This window comes from Lepisosteus oculatus, chromosome 4, assembly GCF_040954835.1.
Source record: "Lepisosteus oculatus isolate fLepOcu1 chromosome 4, fLepOcu1.hap2, whole genome shotgun sequence".
Taxonomy (NCBI): domain Eukaryota; kingdom Metazoa; phylum Chordata; class Actinopteri; order Semionotiformes; family Lepisosteidae; genus Lepisosteus; species Lepisosteus oculatus.
Genome location: NC_090699.1, coordinates 43,654,017 through 43,672,488, shown reverse-complemented (window position 1 = coordinate 43,672,488; position 18,472 = coordinate 43,654,017). Strand labels below are relative to the sequence as shown.

The 18,472-nt window shown below is 44.1% G+C and overlaps 1 protein-coding gene across 4 annotated transcripts in view; it reads left to right on the top strand.

The window, feature by feature from the left end:
* bms1 (BMS1 ribosome biogenesis factor) overlaps window positions 1-18,472 on the top strand; it is a 31,188-nt gene continuing 12,716 nt past the window's right edge. Inside the window, exons 1-18 of one of the 4 annotated variants that reach the window (XM_015347816.2) lie at window positions 1-154; window positions 422-505; window positions 1,458-1,641; window positions 3,958-4,148; window positions 4,709-4,788; window positions 6,321-6,509; window positions 7,341-7,483; window positions 8,388-8,509; window positions 9,005-9,198; window positions 9,623-9,762; window positions 10,691-11,370; window positions 11,627-11,728; window positions 13,976-14,133; window positions 14,490-14,571; window positions 15,400-15,482; window positions 16,471-16,653; window positions 16,977-17,165; window positions 18,117-18,297. In XM_015347816.2, the coding sequence (XP_015203302.2) occupies window positions 1,466-1,641; window positions 3,958-4,148; window positions 4,709-4,788; window positions 6,321-6,509; window positions 7,341-7,483; window positions 8,388-8,509; window positions 9,005-9,198; window positions 9,623-9,762; window positions 10,691-11,370; window positions 11,627-11,728; window positions 13,976-14,133; window positions 14,490-14,571; window positions 15,400-15,482; window positions 16,471-16,653; window positions 16,977-17,165; window positions 18,117-18,297 (2,893 nt within the window). In that variant the 5' untranslated portion in view covers window positions 1-154; window positions 422-505; window positions 1,458-1,465. Of the gene's footprint in view, window positions 155-421; window positions 506-1,392; window positions 1,642-3,957; window positions 4,149-4,708; window positions 4,789-6,320; window positions 6,510-7,340; window positions 7,484-8,387; window positions 8,510-9,004; window positions 9,199-9,622; window positions 9,763-10,690; window positions 11,371-11,626; window positions 11,729-13,975; window positions 14,134-14,489; window positions 14,572-15,399; window positions 15,483-16,470; window positions 16,654-16,976; window positions 17,166-18,116; window positions 18,298-18,472 lie in introns of all 4 variants that reach the window. The other 3 variants (XM_006630930.3, XM_069189249.1, XM_069189248.1) reach the window with 3 other exon arrangements.

Sequence of the window (18,472 nt, the reverse complement as noted above, 5' to 3'; positions counted from 1 at the left end):
GTTGCCTTTTCCACATGTGAAAATAGCAGAGTACTTTGAAAAGCGAGGAGGTTGTTGGAGTGTGGTTGGTATTGGAAAGATTGGCAGTACTGGAGACGGATTAACAGAAACCGGAGAGCGGCGATTTCTGAACAGAAGTCGGATCCGTCTGACGGTAAAGTAAAATGCCTCGAAGGTTAAATTGCAACACTTTAAAGCATCCAGCAACTTGGTGTTAAGCGTATTGTATCCTACCCTTTATGGGGAGGCGAGTGACGTAAGGTAGTTTTAAGTTTATATCATGCAAGTATATAATTTGATATCATAGTGTTAGCTTTAACATTGTATTTTAATACAGTTTATCCTTTATTTTGCAAAGAATGCAAAGAAATTTTGTTCTGCGTATGGGACAAACTTCATCTCCTAATTCTTCCTGCTGTAGTTGCTGAAGGTTTCACCACTTCACTGAGCGTTGCAACCCACGTGCATTATTAAGTACAACAGTAAGAATTCGTTTAGATATTATGTAAGTTTTTGTGTTTCATGTTTGCAACGTACGGTCACTCACGAACTTGTTCTGTGTAGTTTCTGTATGTGTAAAAACATAGCTGCTTTGATGTAAAATACAGTTCTAAGACTAAAGTATTGTATTGTAAGAATAGAGTGAGAACCTGACATTAAAAGGCAGCAGTGCTAAGTGTCACAGGACAATGCTGACCTCTTAATACATACACTAATAAAATGAAAATCGCTTGTGGAATCTTTGGATCATAATCATAAGTGAGACTTATTACTTGAACTAGACTTGAAATAGGGTCTTTGGGGAGGCCAGATTGTCTAATCCCTGGGTGGAATTTGGTCAGTACACCAGGGTAAACACCCCTACTCTTTTGATCAGGGCCATGTGGATCTTTAATGAGTAAATAGTCATGAGCTCAATTCTCATCCATGCTCATGAATGTTACCATGTTTAGGCATTGGTTTGGACATTCTGGTTCACAAGGAAGAGAACAACCTAGTGGGTCATCAACGAGACTTATAACAGCAACCAGTACTGGTTTCCAGTACTGCCGAGGCCTTAGCCTTACTTATCCTCTGAGATCTCTCCAGATCTGGCTACAATATGGCAATGCTGCTGTCAGGGCGGGTAACCTTTTTTTAAAACTGATAATAGTATTTCTTAAGAATGTGCAAAGTTTCATTACTGAAATGCATTTAATTTTGTTTGAATTTGAATGAATTGAGCCGAGAGCATAGTAATCCTAAGGATACTTACGATGTCTTTCTCGATAGAATAAAGGGTTCATTTCTGTATGTAAGAATTGTTTTTCCATTTTGTGGGCTTTGTGGTGCAATCAGTATGAAAGGAGATGGGTGCCATGTCTGTTTAGAGACATTTTTTGTTGCGCACAGACAGACTGGAGCTCTTTCAATATCGTGAGACTCCAGTGTTGACGGTGGGGTTGTGCACGTGGCAGGTGTGACGATGGAGGCGAAGGAGCACAAGAAGCACCAGAAGAAGCAGAGTGGCCCCAAGGCGGCCAAGAAGAAGAACAGGAAAAAGCAGGAGGATGGAGTGGAGCCGGAGAAGGATGAGAGGAAGAGGAACCCCAAGGCCTTTGGGGTACAGTCCGTTGTCCGCATGGCCAGGACCTTCCACAGGTTGGTGCTTATTGAGTGTGCAGCTGGAGCCTTATGTTGTAAGTGTTGTAATGAGGTATGGAAGAACAGTGGTTAGCACTGCTGTCTCATATTGCTGGGGCCCCAGGTTCAGTTGGGGACTTGGGGTGCTATCTGCAGGGTTAATTTAATGTTCTCACCATGTTTCATGGGTTTCCTCTGGATGCTCCAGTTTTCTCCCAGAGTCCATAAATATGCTGGTAGGTTAATTGGCTTGTGGGAAAATTGGCCCTGGTGTGAGTGTGTGTCTTGTCTGCGATGGACTGGCGTCCCATCCAAGCTGTATCCCGCCTTGTGCCCATTGCTCGGTGGGATAGGCTTCAGTTCAACGTGACCCTAAAGAAGCAGTTCAAAAATGGATGGATATAATTAGGTAAAGCCAGACATTGACGATGTTTTCCTTGTGGGGGAGTGAGGGAGATTCTTGAATGGGTGTCATGGTTTTGTTGCTCAGAAGTGCCAGGCCTCAGTGAGGTGTTAATGGGTAAAACTTTACTGCACCGACAGAGAATGTGCTGATGGCTTGTTAAAACGTGTTGTGTTTATTCGGACATTTGTTTACACAGTGATACCTGTTTGGAAGTAATTAAGGGGACAGGTAGAATGATGTAAGGAGAGCTGAATGTTACAACAGCAAGAAAACGTTCTCTAGCTCTACAAAGGTCAACGAGAGTTTGCCCCTTGACTTTCAGATTTCTTTCAGATTCTGACTTTCAGAATATGCTTTTACAACTCATGAATAGCAAACTGCCAGTACGCTGCCAGTACGCTCTCAAGGCAGGTGCAGTCAGATCTCCAGAAATGTTCAGGCTTGTGGATAGATGCTGCTGTACCCTAAAGATGAGCGAATGCTTTATTTCAGTGTCTATCTTAGTGTATGCTGCCCAGAGTCCCCTCACTCAGGCACATCCGAATTTATCCATTCCTTTCTAATTCGAAATATTCTGTGCTTTATTGTGCTGTTACAATGTAGTCTTTTTGTCTTAGAATGGAATGTTTTCCTATTCTAAATAAATCCCCAAAATAAAGAAATTAATGTGATGCATCTATATTTTATTTGATAGAGCTTCTAGAGCAGGAGTTAGCAACTTATGACACACAAGCCATTATTTTCACATAAAAGCATTTCAACTGCACACGAAACGAAAGTGGTACATCCAGCAAAAGTTTAATAGGCCACAGAGAAATTAAGTTAAAAACTATAAAACCTATGCATTATTTTAAGCGAGCTAGCCTATTGTTTTCACAGTAAAGGTTGCAATGATTGTTGCTGATAACATCTTTTACAGTTAAGTGTAAGGTCAGACATTTTGGACAAAATGGTGGTTGCAGAAAAAGTAAAACTAGGTTCGCTGATTTTAGCCCCACTGTAGATTGTAAGACTGTAGATTTGTTTAACCTAATGACTTTTGTGATTTTGTGCTTTATGTTGTGAGTGCATTGTTGCACATCAAGTATTGAGACAAAACACGACAAACACTTCAGGGATGCAATCAAGATTTTTTTTGCCAGATAATGGTCAAAACTACATGAACTGGACTATAAAAATGGATTGCAAAACTAAAGGTTTCGAGTTTTGGAGTTTGGAGTTTGGAGTCCATATGTGAGAACTAGCATCAGATTTTTATTTTGTCAGATTTCAGGATTTCCAGTGCTTTGGCCCAATGGTTCTTTTTCTGGTTAAACCAGGCAGCCTGGATACTAGTGACATCATTTTCAAAAAAATGATTCAGTGGGTGTTGAGGATTTTGAAATGTAGCTAATTGAGTTACAGTGCTCAGACTAAGGAAACCCAAAGTTCTGGGATCTGCAAAATGCATTTTAGGCAACTGAAAGCGATCACAGTGTCTCTACCCTGTCCTGTTGGAAGTCCCTTCTAGTGAAATTTGATTGTTTAAAAAAACTGGAATTGGCACATGTTTTCTCTACTAGAGTCCTGGACTTCAAAAAAGCTCAACAGTTGAGATGAAAGATATCTCTTAAAGATTCTTTCCTTAAATAAATCCCTTCTTTGAGGCTTTTCCTACAAAAAGAACTGGGTGCTGTGGGAGAAGATATTCAAACACTTTAAAAAAAACCTCCATTCACACAGGACTAATGAGGCTTGACTCTGCTCTCTTGACTCTTTTGGTGCATCTGAGTCATCATCTGTATTTTCTAGTAGCGTATGCTTGGAAGTTCCATTTTGCTTCCCTTTTTATTTTACGTGAAAGTACTGTTTTTTGCCCATTCCAATGTGTAAATGTGTATCTCCCTAGCTGCCCGACTTCCTCTCTCTCACCTCTGTCTCCCCCCTAGGACCCAGGATCTTAAGACCAAGAAGCATCACATTCCACTGGTGGACCGTATGCCCCTGGAGCCACCCCCTGTTGTGGTGGTGGTGGTAGGACCCCCACGCGTTGGCAAGAGCACCTTGATCCGCTGCCTGATTAAAAACTTCACCCGGCAAAAACTCAGTGACATCTGTGGCCCCATCACGATCGTGTCTGGTAAGGGACCGTTTAAGGATGGCCTGAACCACCGGCTAATTAAAAGGCATGCTGTACTGGTGGTTCTGTCTTACACAGTGCAAAAGACCATGATATAGAGCCCTGTCCTTTTAAAGTGAACTCTCCTTAACATCCGGAATTCTGCAGTTTTCCCCCAGAAGTTATCAACACTTGTCGAATTCTATCAGCCCTCAAATGAACATCCGCGTAAGACTCTCCAAGACAGACAAGTCTAAAATGCCGAATGCTGCCTATGTCTGGTGGCTCTTTTTCTAATATCATGTTAATACGATCTTTGTTTTTACAATCTGTTAATGTGGCAGGGATCCATGTTTAGGATTGCTACACCTAGTAAGAAGGATACGTTTTATTCTTCAACCAGGGCTTGACAGCATTACCTAGTTTAATATATTTAATTGTACTCGTAAAAAAGTGTTTAATGAGGAAGGTTCACACAGACATTGCTTAAAAACCCCTTCATCATGTGCTGTACTCTGGTCATTTTTTTTTAATTGATCGCATTACCAGACATCATCTTTGTCTTCTCTTTGTGTTCTCAGGAAAGAAAAGGCGCCTCACGTTTGTGGAGTGTGGCAGTGACATCAACACCATGATCGACCTGGCCAAAGTGGCAGACCTGGTGAGTGGGCCGAGGAAAAGGCATCAAGGGAATAAACAGCTGTTGTGTCTTCACAACTCATGGGCTGCTCTTACAACAAGCTGTTCTCAGGGGGGATGAAAGGCACTGTACTTTCTGTGTACTGGACAAGTTTAATTGTCATGAAGTATTTCACCCCTTTTGTGTATAGTATCCTGTTACAGGCACAAGTGAAAAATAAAAATAGAAAATAACTACCATTATATATAACCTGAAACCTTGCTAGTGGATGCCTACAAAGAAGTCTCCTCCTTTGAGATTGACCAGATTTGTTTTGCTGTTTGAAGTGACTAAAATCTTTTTATTCTTAAAAGCTTAAATTGCAAAAATGTCTTCTTAGAGTGATGCCATTTCTCCCACTTATAAAGCAGCTTAAAAAAGATATTGAAAAATATCAGAATTAATTCAGGTAATTCAGGTATTTCAGGTAAGATCACCAGTTCATACATGAAAGGATTTTTGTTTTACTTGTGTGAGACCCAAGAAAGATGGAATTTGTGTAATTCAGCCAGAGCGAGTAGGTTTTTTCAACTGCATTCCTCCCCATCTTATTAGATTCAAATGTTTGAAAAACTGCACAGCTCAGTGTATGAGAGCATATCCAGTGTGATGAATTAGTGAGCCTGCATCTGTGTTATAGACACTGGTGTGCATTTAAAAACTGGGTATTAAGTTGTTTTTTCGGAACTACTCCTGTTGGAATTCAGTGCTTGCTTTTCAAGCTTGCTCTCTCTTAGGATGTCCCTAGTGTTTAAATCACTAATTGTGATTTTAAGTATTTAAATTTCACCAGTCATAGCTGATGAATTGAACAAATTTCATTTGTTCTCAATTTGGAGGCAATTTAAAAGATTATACTCTGACTGGATGAAACTGTATGCAGAATTCCAACAGGAGTACAGGGGCAGCTGTGTGGAGCACTTTAGGGATTTGGACAACTAGAAGGTTGCAGGATCAAATACCAGGTGATACTGGTAAAACATCCATGTGTCGTAGCTGAGTGTAAAAGTAATTAGCTAAATACATTAGTTACTAGAAATTACGCTTTGGGGTGCTAAGTATTGTGCTATCTGCATGGAGTTTGTGTGTTCTTCAAATGACCATGTGGGTTTCCTCAGTCTGAACACATACTGGCAGGTTAATTGGCTTCTGGGTAAGTTGGCCCTGTTGTGAGTGTGTGTGTCTGTGTTTAAGTTTGTCTGCCCTGGACTGGCATCCCATCCAGTGTACAGTATATTCCGCCTTGCACTATTGCTTGTTGGGTCCAGCTCCCCTAAATTAGATGAATTAATTGAAATTACTCTTTTGCTATACACCCTGTGCAGGAAAAGACCCTGAGCAGATTCCAGCTCCCTTAGTCTTCGGTTGAATAGATCCTGTTTTGTCAGCAAGACTCGAACCAGTTCACATGCTGATCACCTCAGGCTTTTAAACTTATGATATCTGCTGAAGGAAATCTCATGCCCATCTTCCAGTCATGGGTCAGTTTGTTCTAACTGCACCTGTCCTTGCAGGTCCTGATGCTCATAGATGCCAGTTTTGGCTTCGAGATGGAGACTTTCGAGTTCCTCAACATCTGCCAGGTCCATGGGTTTCCTCGCATCATGGGCGTCCTCACACACCTGGACTCCTTCAAGAACAACAAGCAGCTGCGCAAGACCAAGAAACGCCTCAAACATCGTTTCTGGACTGAGGTTTACCAGGTGGGTGAGACAGACAGGGCTGGATGTGATTCTGAGCCTTGTCTCCACTTGTCTGGTTAGAGTAAGAGGTTTCCACTGTCTGTGTCTCATGGAGAGCAAGCTGGGGTATGCGAAAAGACAAATTCCTAATGCAAGAAATTGTATATGGCTAATAAAGTGATCTGATCTGACTACATCTGTGGTCCACATCATCCAGTGCTGTTTTGTATCTTCCGTGAAGGTGGGCCAGACATCTGTGATTGGGAATTTCTAAACACAAAGCCTCTTTTCCTTTCTGTTTAAAAGTAAATTGGAGTCAAGAGGAGATGCAACAGAGGAAGACTTAATAGCAAAATAGTGGTACAAATATAACTGGTTAAATAAAGAGCCCCTGTGAGAATATTTCTTAATCATGGCAATCCGGGGAGACAAATAGCAAGGTATGGAGTCTAAGGAAAAAATATAAGGTGATGCTAATAAAGGATTTGTTATGTAAATTGTATGCAAATACAATGGTCTTGAGAGCATTCTTCTCTTTTCCAAAGGATTATATAGTGTGTGAGCTGGGAGATTAAACCTTACACTCAACTGAATATTTGTTTAGGAGGCAACTGTGATTGTATCAATTCTGTTTTGTCAACAAGCATAATGTTTTTGGAAGACTTTCCGATAGCCGTATAAAAACTATCCAGAACCAGCTTTAGCTGTTTTCTGATGGAAGACGTATTTACAGTGTTAAGGGCAGTGAGCGAAATGGGGAGCTCTTTGTGTCCTCATGTTTCTTCAGGTGCCGTTGTGTTGATGCGGAGAGGTTTCTAATCCTGTTGTCCTTTTGCCTGCCTGTCTGCTCAGGGTGCCAAGCTGTTCTACCTGTCTGGGATGGTGCACGGGGAGTATCAGAAGCAGGAGGTGCGCAATCTGGGCCGCTTCATCTCCGTGATGAAGTTCCGCCCTCTGGTGTGGCAGACCTCCCACCCGTACGTGCTGGCAGACCGGTGAGTGAAGCTGGAGAGAGTTTGGGGAGTGATGGAGAGCTGGCAGGGAGACCACAGTACACCATGCAGGTCTTTAATGGTCGCAGTGATTTCAGGTCAAATCATACTGGCTCTGCTGTTCGCTGAGCCCTGGTTTGTTGCCCTCAGTGCTGAAGCTGATCTGAAGAAGTTGCTGCAGAGTAATGTAGCATGTTACTGTTACTTAGAATGGAAATGGAAAGCATAATGATATAGGAAATTGATCCATCACTGGCTGTGTTTGCTACTAAGTTCTAGTGATGCAAAAGAAATGGGTTGCTCTTGTGCTATAGGCTGAGGAAACACTGGCCAACTCAAAGTCATCCGTAAGTTTTGGTGTCTGCAGATTGTGCTTCACTGCTCTGGGAATCCCTCACAGTCACCTGAGTGGGTTTGACCTGGATGGATTGACACTGGTTGGAACCAGCGTCAATTGGACCATGTGAATCTATCAGGGCTCTTTCGTTGGTGATCAACTTGGGAACCTGAAAATATGTATTTTTGGCTTTGGCTTTAAAATGCTCACAAGTTTTTGGACCTAGTTCAGCAGTGGCAGTTACTCGTTGTATGCTGCTCATCACCATGTTTGTGTTTTCCAGTTATGTGCAGAATTTAGGAAAAGCAGAACCCTGGGTTCCTTGAAATGGGAATCACAGGTCCCGCGGCAGAACTTCACATCTGTATCCAATGTCCAGAGGCGGTTTTGTCGACTCTGGGTTTGTGGAGCTGCTGTGACTTAGTGGGAGTTTTGAGTATTGCTTAGTGCAGTGCCCCACACGTTCAGTTCAAGCCTGGAAGTGCAGATCAATGGAAAAGCAGAAAATCACATGTACCGAACACACGCAACAAAAGATATCTGCAATCTGATCCTTTGTTTTCTCTTCAGCATGGAGGACCTGACAGACCCTGAGACTCTGAGAGTGGACCCTAAGTGTGACCGCAGAGTGTGCCTCTACGGCTACCTGCGAGGGACATACATGAAGAACCAAAGCCAGGTTCACATCCCAGGTAAGTCATGGAAACTTAAAGTGCAGTAGGAGAGAAGAAACTGAAGAACAGTACTAGATAGGCAAAGAATGATGCAGGACAGCAAAAAAAGATGATGAGCAGGAAGTGGGTTAACAAGACAAGACAAGGCAGGCTCTGCTGAAATCCAGAACCATTTTTTTCCCCAAAATTTAGTTTTAAACAAGTTTAAGACACTGCACACTCATAAGAGTTCCAGTAGACTCTAGGGGTCACTGTTGCACAGTAAGAAAATCCAGGTCGATTTTCAGAGTGCTCTGCTGTGATACGTCTTGTCCATTTGTGTCTGCCTTTTGAAAATCCTTGTTGCCGTCAGTCTGAGTTCAAACCAGAGATTTCTAAACTGCGGAGACTCCAGCTACCGTCTGGATGGAGTCCTTTTCCCCTTTTCAGTAACTGGGCCTCCACTATAGAGTTGTTTTAACTGATTGGACGTGCTGTGAGGACCCAGTGTTGTTTCATCGCCCTGCTCTGCAGGAGTGGGGGACTACACGGTGGCCGATGTGAGCTTCCTGCCCGACCCCTGCCCTTTGCCCGAGGAGCAGAAGAAGCGGGCCCTCAACGAGAAGGAGAGGCTGCTGTACGCACCGCTGTCGGGCGTGGGGGGGGTGGTGTACGACAAGGACGCTGTCTACATCGACCTTGGAGGCAGCCATGCTGCCGAGGAGCAGGTAGGACCAAACACCACTTCCACACAGATCTTCTCTCCTGTCCTTCTGCTTTGCCCTGCTTGAGGAACACCCTTATCCTAAAATAGGACAGTTCTATAGAACGTTTAAAGCACTAAATGTTAAAAGTAGGTTGCAAGCTGACTCAAAAACCTGGAATGTCTGGGGAATCTACTGTTGAGAACCCCTATGTGTACGAGTAGAAAGATTTGAATGATTACCGTCCTAGTCTGAGTGCCCACATTATATCTGTTGTTCTTTAGAAACGGTTTCTTTGCAAAAATTGACAGCAGCTTACAAGATACAAATTCCTCTACGGTGCAATAAAGGTACTAGGAAAAGGCAGACTTTCTTGTGGTCTTAGCATTACTTTAAGACCTTAAAATTTAAATCTGAATGTACGTCCTGTGCCCTCTCTTTCTCACAGGACGAGCCCCGGCCCACCACAGAGCTGGTGCAGTCTCTCATCAGCACTCATGCCACCCTAGATGCCAAGATGGCTGCCAGTAAGGTGTCTTTGTTCACGGGCACTGCGGCACTGACGCCAGGGGAGGTCCAGGAGACCGGGTGGGTACTGGGAGTGTTGTACAGCACTCTTGTGCAGTATAATTAATGGGGGTTGCTGCTCACTATTTAATTATATTTGTATTATTATTTTATTTCCCCTGTTATGTTTGAATTTTTGAAGAACTCCTAGTACGAACTAGAACTGAAAGTAATGATCAGACAAGTTGTCTGACCCCTACCACCCTGGTAACAGCATGGTAACACGGTAATGACAGAGTATTAAGCCAGTAATTTGTGACACTTTTCCAATGATTTTACATAATAAGGCTATGTGAAACATATTGCCACTTGGTTGGGTTTATTCCTGAATAAAACCTGTCCCTATAGCATTACCCAGCTTTTGCTGGAACTTTCCCAGTTTGGCTAAGAGCTGCTCATATTTGTTCAGGGATTTCTCAGCTAGCTGTCCAACAAGATTCTAGTGGCTTCAGTTTTACCTACTGAATAAGCCTCAATCTCACGTTTTGCTTTTAACTCTGCTGTTTGCACTATGGGGCTTTCAGTGTGAAGAACAAGTGGTTGAAAATAGTGTGTGTTCTGGAAGACATGTATGTTGCCCTGCTGATAGCTGGTGTGTGGTGGGCGTGTTGGTGCACTATGGCTGCCATTGTATCATCCAGGTGGAGCTACACATTGGTGGTGGTGGAGGAGAGCGCTGTATAAGTGTATGGAATTATTATTATCATTCATCTGTCCTCTGCTGAAATTGGGGAAGTGATTAACTGATTTATTAAGCAACAGTGCCAATCATTATCTCAGAAATTCCTAAAGGAATTTATCATTAAGGAAAACTAGAAATGTGCATGTTATTGCCCAGTTATAACAAGTATATTTTCTGTTGCTATCAGGAGAGAGCGTTGTGTGATTTCGAGAACAGGAAGTAATGGATTTTCTTAACAATTTGTTCCTGTTTTTTGTAATGCGACAGAGAAAGCCAGGGACCCTCAGAGAGCAGAGTGTGGGATCCCCAGGCGCAGAGAGAGCGGAGGAAAGCTGTGTTTGCCGACGAAGAAGAGGATGAAGGTGATGTGAGTGATGAGGATGGAGAGAGCGAGGAAGAGGAGGGCGGCACCGAAGAAGAGAGCGAGGAAGAGAATGAGGAAGGGGAAGATGGAAAGGACCAAGATGATGGCAGAAGAGTAGAGAAAAAGACACGAGAGAAAGGCGCCCCAGTCCCTCTCAAGAGACGACGAGTGGAGGAGGAGGAAGAGAAGGGTGGGGTTGAGATCCCAGCTTTCGCCGACAGCGAGGATGAGCTAGAACTCAGTGAGGGTGAGGAGGAGGAGAGTGATGAGGATGAAGGTAATGAAGAGGAGGAGGGGAGTGAGGGGGATGAAGAGGAGGAGAGTGAAGAGGAGGGAGAGAGCGAAGGTGATGAAGAGGGAGAGGAGGCCAACGAGACTGAAGGAAGCAGTGATGCTGACACGGGGGGCCTGAGGCTGGCTGACTCTGGACACTGCTCAGAGGAGGAAGAGGAGTCGGAGACTGAAGAGGAAGGCCCTGTTGCTAAAAAAACCGACAGCAGTGTTCAGGAGTCAAAAACGAAGCCCCAGAAGGAGACGCAGGAAAACGTGGAAGTGGATGGAGAGCTGTGCTTTGAAACCGAAGGTGAGCTGTCTCTTTATTCTTGTGTTTTTCACAGTTCAAGATTCTGAGGCCCAGTTTTCAAATTCGATTAAGATCTAAAAGACTCGATCGTACATATTGTATCCACGTACTGTTGGTTACTTCTTTGTTCACAGAGCAGAGTACTTGAAGTAAATGCTTTCAGCCTCTTTTCTTTTGTCTCCCTAGCACTCTCTCTCCCTTCACTGACTCTCCTTAACTTGCTCTCTCTTTCTTTCGCTCACTGTCTCCACCTCAGGTGCTTTGCGGTGGAAGGAGGGGCTGGCACAGAAGGCAGCAGAAGCCTTTCTGCGGCAGCAGCGCACCACACCCAACCTGCGCAAGCTGGTGTATGGCACAGGTAAGTGTGAGGAGCTTGTACCCCTCCGGAACTCGGTATCGCCTCTCCAGCTACAGACATCCTGTGCCTGACATCCCGTCCTGTGTTGATTTCCTGTGCAGAGCCCCGTTGGGCTAAAAAAACTTCCCAAGCTTAGGAGAGTTGCCTATTTTTTGTTTTTGTTTTCCCATCACTGTTCTGGGCCTGGTGGTACAATTCAAACCAGGCCTTGCCTGGTGCATGAAACTTAGGCCTCAGGTGTACCTTGTGTGTGAGCTTGTTTGTTTTTTCTGCATCACTCTTCTGGTGATATAATTTGCACAGAATTCAGGTGCCATGTTCCAAGGCGATGGCAACCATTCATTTGCTTGCTTTCTTTCCCATCATTCTTCTGAATCTGATCATATAATTTAAATATCATTGTGCAACAAGAGCATCTGCATCAAGGTTAGCCATCAAGTCCCACTGTGATGGTGTTTTTTCTGGTCTAGGGTTTGTGCTGTGTAGCATACAATTTTTATCTGTGCCATGTCTGCTCTTTTCAATTCAGCTGCTCTGCAAAACAGTTCTTTGTTACCTGATTCATGCACTGCATTTACACGGCACAGACAGAAGGAATTTTGCATTTCCTGAATATCAGAATTTGGAATATGTCTTCCAAACGTCTGCATGCTCTGTTCACATGTATGTGAACAATTCTAACATCTCTAAACCTGTGCAGCTTGGTCAATGTTTATTCAAAGAGTGATGAATGTGAGTTTGGGGTTTTCTTGTGAGATTTTTGTAAGGTAGGTAGTGTTACAGTTTTATTTCTTTCAGACTTTTCTTTCAAACCAGGTTTCATGTATATTTTCCAGTCAGCTGTGTACTGTGTTTTTCCCAGCTAGATGTATTAGAGCTTACATATCCTTCAAAATGCTTAACAAAATTTAAACAAATTAGACCAAAAGCAGCCTTTCTTTTTTGAAGCCAGTGCCTGTGATTTCCTGCCTCTGGCTGAAGGAGTTGTGTATTAATTTTGTGGTAAAAGCCTTATAAGTTGTTGTGTTGTGTAGGTGCTTCAGAATTCCTTTAGTATATGGAAAATAAGAGGAAAATCTCATCCACAAAATTCAAAATACATAAATTTTTTCAATATTCAATATTCTGAACAGGAGTAGTAATGGCCTTGTTACTGAATGCACTGCTCCTTTTGACAAATCTCACTCTGCTTTCTGGTCGCTACTCAGCCTGGGGGCCTTCGGACAGCTTTGTGAACCCATTGCAGGGAAGTGTAATGAGCCACAGACAGCCCATTTCCCTTCTCACACCTCTGAGAGTGCAGCATCATTTCCCCCTGGGGGTTAATTTCTTCCAGGGGGTAGACGAGGCGGGGGTGTGGCCAAGGGCTCGATTCCGAGCATGCTTCTGGTCAAATGGCTTCACTTTCCCACTGGGGGGTGTAGCACTTCTTACCCAGTGTGCCGCAGCACAGAGGTGTGAACGGCTGTGCCGAGGAATTTTGGAACAGTCCTAAATGGGGAAAAACAAAAAATGAATATATGAAATATGGCTTAGATCTATATATGGGTTTGGTAGAGCGACTAAAGTGTCATCTTGCTTGTTCAGTGAATAAACACAAGACCAAAGCCTGTGCTCAAAGACATGTGGGAGTTGCCGGGGTGGGGGTGCAGGCGCAGTGGTGATTTCTGGATGGCTTAACTGCGGATCCAACCCATCGTGCGCAAGGGGGACATCCTGCGAATGGTGTGAAGGGTGTGCGGGTGAGAAGGGGTGCAGAGAATAAGGGAGGAGAAAAGCACAATGAAAAGCAAAGAAGGTCACCACACACCCAAGTAGAAGAGAGCGCAGACAAGACAGGATATTTAGTGGTATCATACATACAATACATTCTGAATCTGACGGCCATTTTCAGCAGCCTACCTGGACGAGCTTGGGTTTTCAAACCTGAAAAAATGTTTTTCAAACGTCTGAGATGTTCTGAGAGAGACTCGTGCATTACGGCCAGGGTAAGGTGACTACGCGGCGGCAAATATAAAATTGAACATAGAATTTTTGTGTTTGTGTATCATACTACTAATAATCTGGTCAGTGATCTCTATGTGTAGTTAGGGAGGGAGTGGTGAATGTATAAATTTATAGAATTGGGTTGTGGGATGGATAACGGTTGAAAAACACTAGTTGAGTCTAGTGAGCAGTCTTCAGTCTTGGCAGAGCTGTTTTGGAGTGCTGTGTGATGTGGCTTAATAGATTTACCTTGCCCCACAGTGGCAGCTAAAGAGATAAAGGATGAGGAAGAGGAGGAAGAAGAGCTGGGTGGTCTTTTCCGCGTCAGTCGCCCCGAGACAAGCAAGAAACGGCAGGCAGATGGGCTTGACTGTTCACGATACCCCCCGGATGGCATTCACAACTGGGACCAGGAGGAGGTAAGGACCAGGATCAGGAAGAAAGAGGAAATGCAGAGTATTAAATGAAGGTAGAGGAGGTGGGAGAAGGGAGATAGATGGGTGGTGAGTGTGCAATTTGAGAATGGAGAGTGAAGATGCCCTCTTTCTCTTAATTCTGAACCTCAGTACATTTGTCTGGCAACCCAGCCTCGCGCCTCACGCCTGATGCAGGTGCTGACGTGGAATAATGGGTATGGGATCATGTGCACAGATTTGCTGCTGGACAGTTACACTCATTTTGATGGAGTTGGTAGTGGTGGCGAAGTGCGGTAGTTGCGTTTTTGGCAGCGGGCGCAGGAGCTGCAGGCGTGACCAATGGTTTTTGATCATTGCAGATGCTGGAGTCTATCAGGGATTGTTTTGTGACAGGCAAGTGGGAGGCAGAGAAGGACGCCTCCACACTTCTGAAGGAGGACGGTGAGTTTCTTTATCCTATCTTTTCCACCCGCGCTCTCTTTCACAAACTCACTGCATTTACATTGCAGTTATGTATGAGATAATTACGTATTTTGACTGGGTGTCTTGTCCCGTGTATAGAGTGCCATTCATGAATAATAATGTACAGCTGAGTTAGTCTGACACATAATATTAGCACTGGAGAAACAAAATCATACACATTTGATGCCTCATTTACACTCCCCGTTTCTGATACCTTAATGTACTCGAGTAACTTCTGTACAATACATTTAGTATTTTTGTTGTCAGCAGGTATAATTGCCCTTTGCTGTTGCAATCTTTCTGTTCAGATGGAGCAGTTAATGAAATGCTAATTATTGTTGCTGTGGTACCATCCATGATGTCCTCCATAACGATTTAGAACAGTTGTCGGGGAGAGCATTTTCAGTTTTTTTCACCCACAGCGGAGCAGGCCTTTCTTGTTGCATGTGCGTATTAACTCTTCAGCTTCTGGAGAATGGTGTAATCTCGGGTGGCATACAATGGCAGTTCCTTCACTTCTAGAAATGGCGATATTCAGCACTCATGCCAGCCCATGCCATCTCTCCTTGTTCCCGTCATCACTGTAACTCCTTCTGGTGGTTCCCACTCTCCCCATCGCCCACATACAGCAGGTCTCCCTGCAACCCTTACGAATCTGTCTAATTGCTTTCTTTGCTCAACGGGTTCTGCCGTCATGTGTCTGCTCTTGGTCACCATGGTGTCCTGTCACACAGCTCTGCTCCTTCGCTCCTTCTCTGTGACTGACTCCTTCCCTCTCTCCCCCCTCCACCCTCCCCCCTCCCCCAGAGGAGATGTACGGAGACTTTGAAGACTTGGAGACAGGGGAGGTGCACAAAGGACAGCCTGAGAAGATGGAGGACCAGAGTGAGGTGCTCAGTCTACTGTGGCTTTCTTCATTGCTCCTGTAACATCAAATAGTAGTCACTTGGTACTCTCCTGGTTCATGTCCTAAAATTCCGCACTTCACAGAAACAATGTTGCCAAATTAAAATGCCTGTTGCGGTGGGCCTTCGTGTGAGAAGAGAATTATGGCACTGGGTTTTCTCTGAAAGCTAATTGAATATTTCCTTAAAAGTCAGAGGTAGAGAGACCTATAAGTAAGAGGGAAAGAAAAAATGCCGAAAAGATGGTCTGTAATATGTATAGTTCCTTATTAGCGCCAGCAGGGGGATTATGTACTTGTGCTGTTAACTGTTGTAGCTATGGAGTGGTGTGATACAGTAAGTGAGGAATGGGTGTTGGTCTTAACTGGAGGTTAATTTTAGGTCAAACTGATTAGATCATTTTCTGTGTCAAGAATGAATTCAGAACAACAACTTTGTCAGAGGGGTAGAAACCTTGTGTCTGCCTGTGCTATCCCTACAGGAGTGGGAGGGCACTACTGGAATTTACATTCCCCGAAATCTTGGAATTCATTGTACATGATTCACGGGAAAGAAGCTGCTGCTTCCTCCTGTGTTTCTGTCTTCCACTGCTGAGAGCTTTATTGTTTAACTTGTAAGACTGGTAATAAACATGCAGCAGTCTCAGCTTGGTGTTACAACTTTCTATGGGCCTATCTGCTGTCAAAATAGTATTAAATGTGTGTGTGTTTTACATAGCGTGTTATATATACAGCTGGTGTTTTTGATTTTCAGATGCACATTATAATACTAATGTCTGCAATGGGACTCTTAAGGCCAGCCAGGAACAGCCTTGTTTTAATTTGCTGGCAGAAGAATGGGGCTGGAAGAGGGTCTATCTGATTAATAGTTTAACAAGATTAAATACTGTCACCTCTGGCAGTCAGTGAGTGCGAGGTGGAAATGGGCCTAAGAGAGGGGGTCTGAGTGTTTACTTTTATGCTTTGTTGGGCAGGAGAGTGGAGAGGAGGAGGAGGAGGAGGAGGAGGAAGGAAAGGGGGCTGTTGAAGAAGAGGAGAAGCAGAAAGCCCGTCTGGAGAAGAAGCGGCGACTGAAGGAGCGGTTCAACTCGGAGTATGATGAGGGAGACGCCACCTACTTTGATGACCTCAAGGAAGAGATGCAGAGGCAGGCACAGGTCAGAGGTCATGGGGCCGTAATTAGGGGCTATAGGGTCCCGGTGGGGATAGATAGGTTTATGAACCATCTGAATCAGACAAGAAACTCAGGGGCATTTAAAGTCAAACTGGGGTGAACACTTTTTTGTATTTTCTTTTGGGGGATTTTTACCACTTTTCTCCTATATATAGAAAGATGCCAAAAATATTGAGAACTTATAAGTAGTAGAAACCTGGAAAACTTGATTTTGTTAATTGGTGATTGGCTGTAATAGAATCTTCTCTATTAATGTGTGATAAGCAATACAGAATACATTACTAATGGTTTGCAATTCTTCTGCAGCTGAACCGGGCTGAGTTTGAGGACTTGGACGATGAGTTGAGGGTTCAGTACGAGGGTTTCCGGCCTGGGATGTATGTGCGTCTTGAAATCACTGGTCTTCCCTGTGAATTCGTCATGAACTTTGACCCCCACTATCCCGTTATCCTTGGAGGTCTGTGGGCCAGCGAGGGAAATGTAGGCTACCTGCAAGTGAGTGGTACCATGGGAGTTTGTGCACCTCTGAAAATAAGTGGCTTAGACAGTGCCTGAGGATGTCCTTAGATATCTTGCAGTCATCAGTGAACTTGAAGTTCTCACTGTCTCCTAATATTCACTTTTTTACTGTATTTTGAGCAATGGAACTTCCTGTCTGGCTTTGAACTTCATGTCTACTTGCTAGTACCAGTTTTCCAGTGATGTGCTCCAGTGTTTTCAGTAATCCTAGATTTTGAAATATTGAATTTCTGACAGCAAATAGGAAAGAAATGTGCTTTTGCCACTGTAAGCATACTTACTGTTTTATTAGTAGGTAGTCCAAAAGCTCTATGATCACGGGTTCGAGCCTAAGTGATGTCTCTAGTCAACTGTAACCAGGATTTCCCAATGGGCTGAGCTCTCCCCAGCATAGAGTAGAGGCTCTCTTGGCTCTCAGTTGACACAGTGACCCCTGCGGCATCTGGGGGACTTGCAACTTTGGCAAAGCTGAACCTCCAGCACGTGTTGCCTGTGAGGTATTAACAGACAAGTGGCTCAAAGGCAGGCAGTCTGCTAAATCCATGAATGAGGAAATTCAGGCAGAGTGTGAGTGAGGGTGAGTCAAGCTTCAGGGTTCCATATCTTTCATCATGAAGCATGGCTGCTTATGTTTTCCAAGAACAGCTTTATCCTGCATTGCTGTTTTAATAATGAAGGGCAGGAAGTGTGGTGCATGTCTCAGGGCAGTTATCTGGAGTCATACGTTTCTCTTGAACTGCCTTGTTTCCACTCTCTGACGATTCCCCTCTGCAGGATGAGCGCACTGTTTTAAACAGCCCCTGTATTTACACTCTACACCCGTAAACTAGATGTGTCTAGTCTTAAGGTACATGCTGAAAAGGGGTTTCAGAAGTAAAGAGAGCTGGTTGATCTTGAGTTACCCGGACAGTCGCTGTGGTCTTCTAGATGCGTCTGAAGAAGCACCGCTGGTACGATCGCATCCTGAAGACACGGGACCCGCTGATCCTGTCTCTGGGCTGGCGCCGCTTCCAGACCATCCCGCTGTACCACATCGAAGACCACAATGGCCGACACCGCCTGCTCAAGTACACCCCGATGCATATGCACTGCGGAGCCACCATCTGGGGTGAGGACTCGGCGCTTGGGGTCCGTATAGACCCAGTGGCTCTGCTCGAACTGTGCAGCAGTTCAGCTGGCAGTTTTTTAGAATTAATACTGGATTTAGGTCACAGACTTTGTTTGCTGTTATGTTAAGATCAGTACCTGGATTAGAGAGCTCCTAGGAAAAACTAAGATTGCTG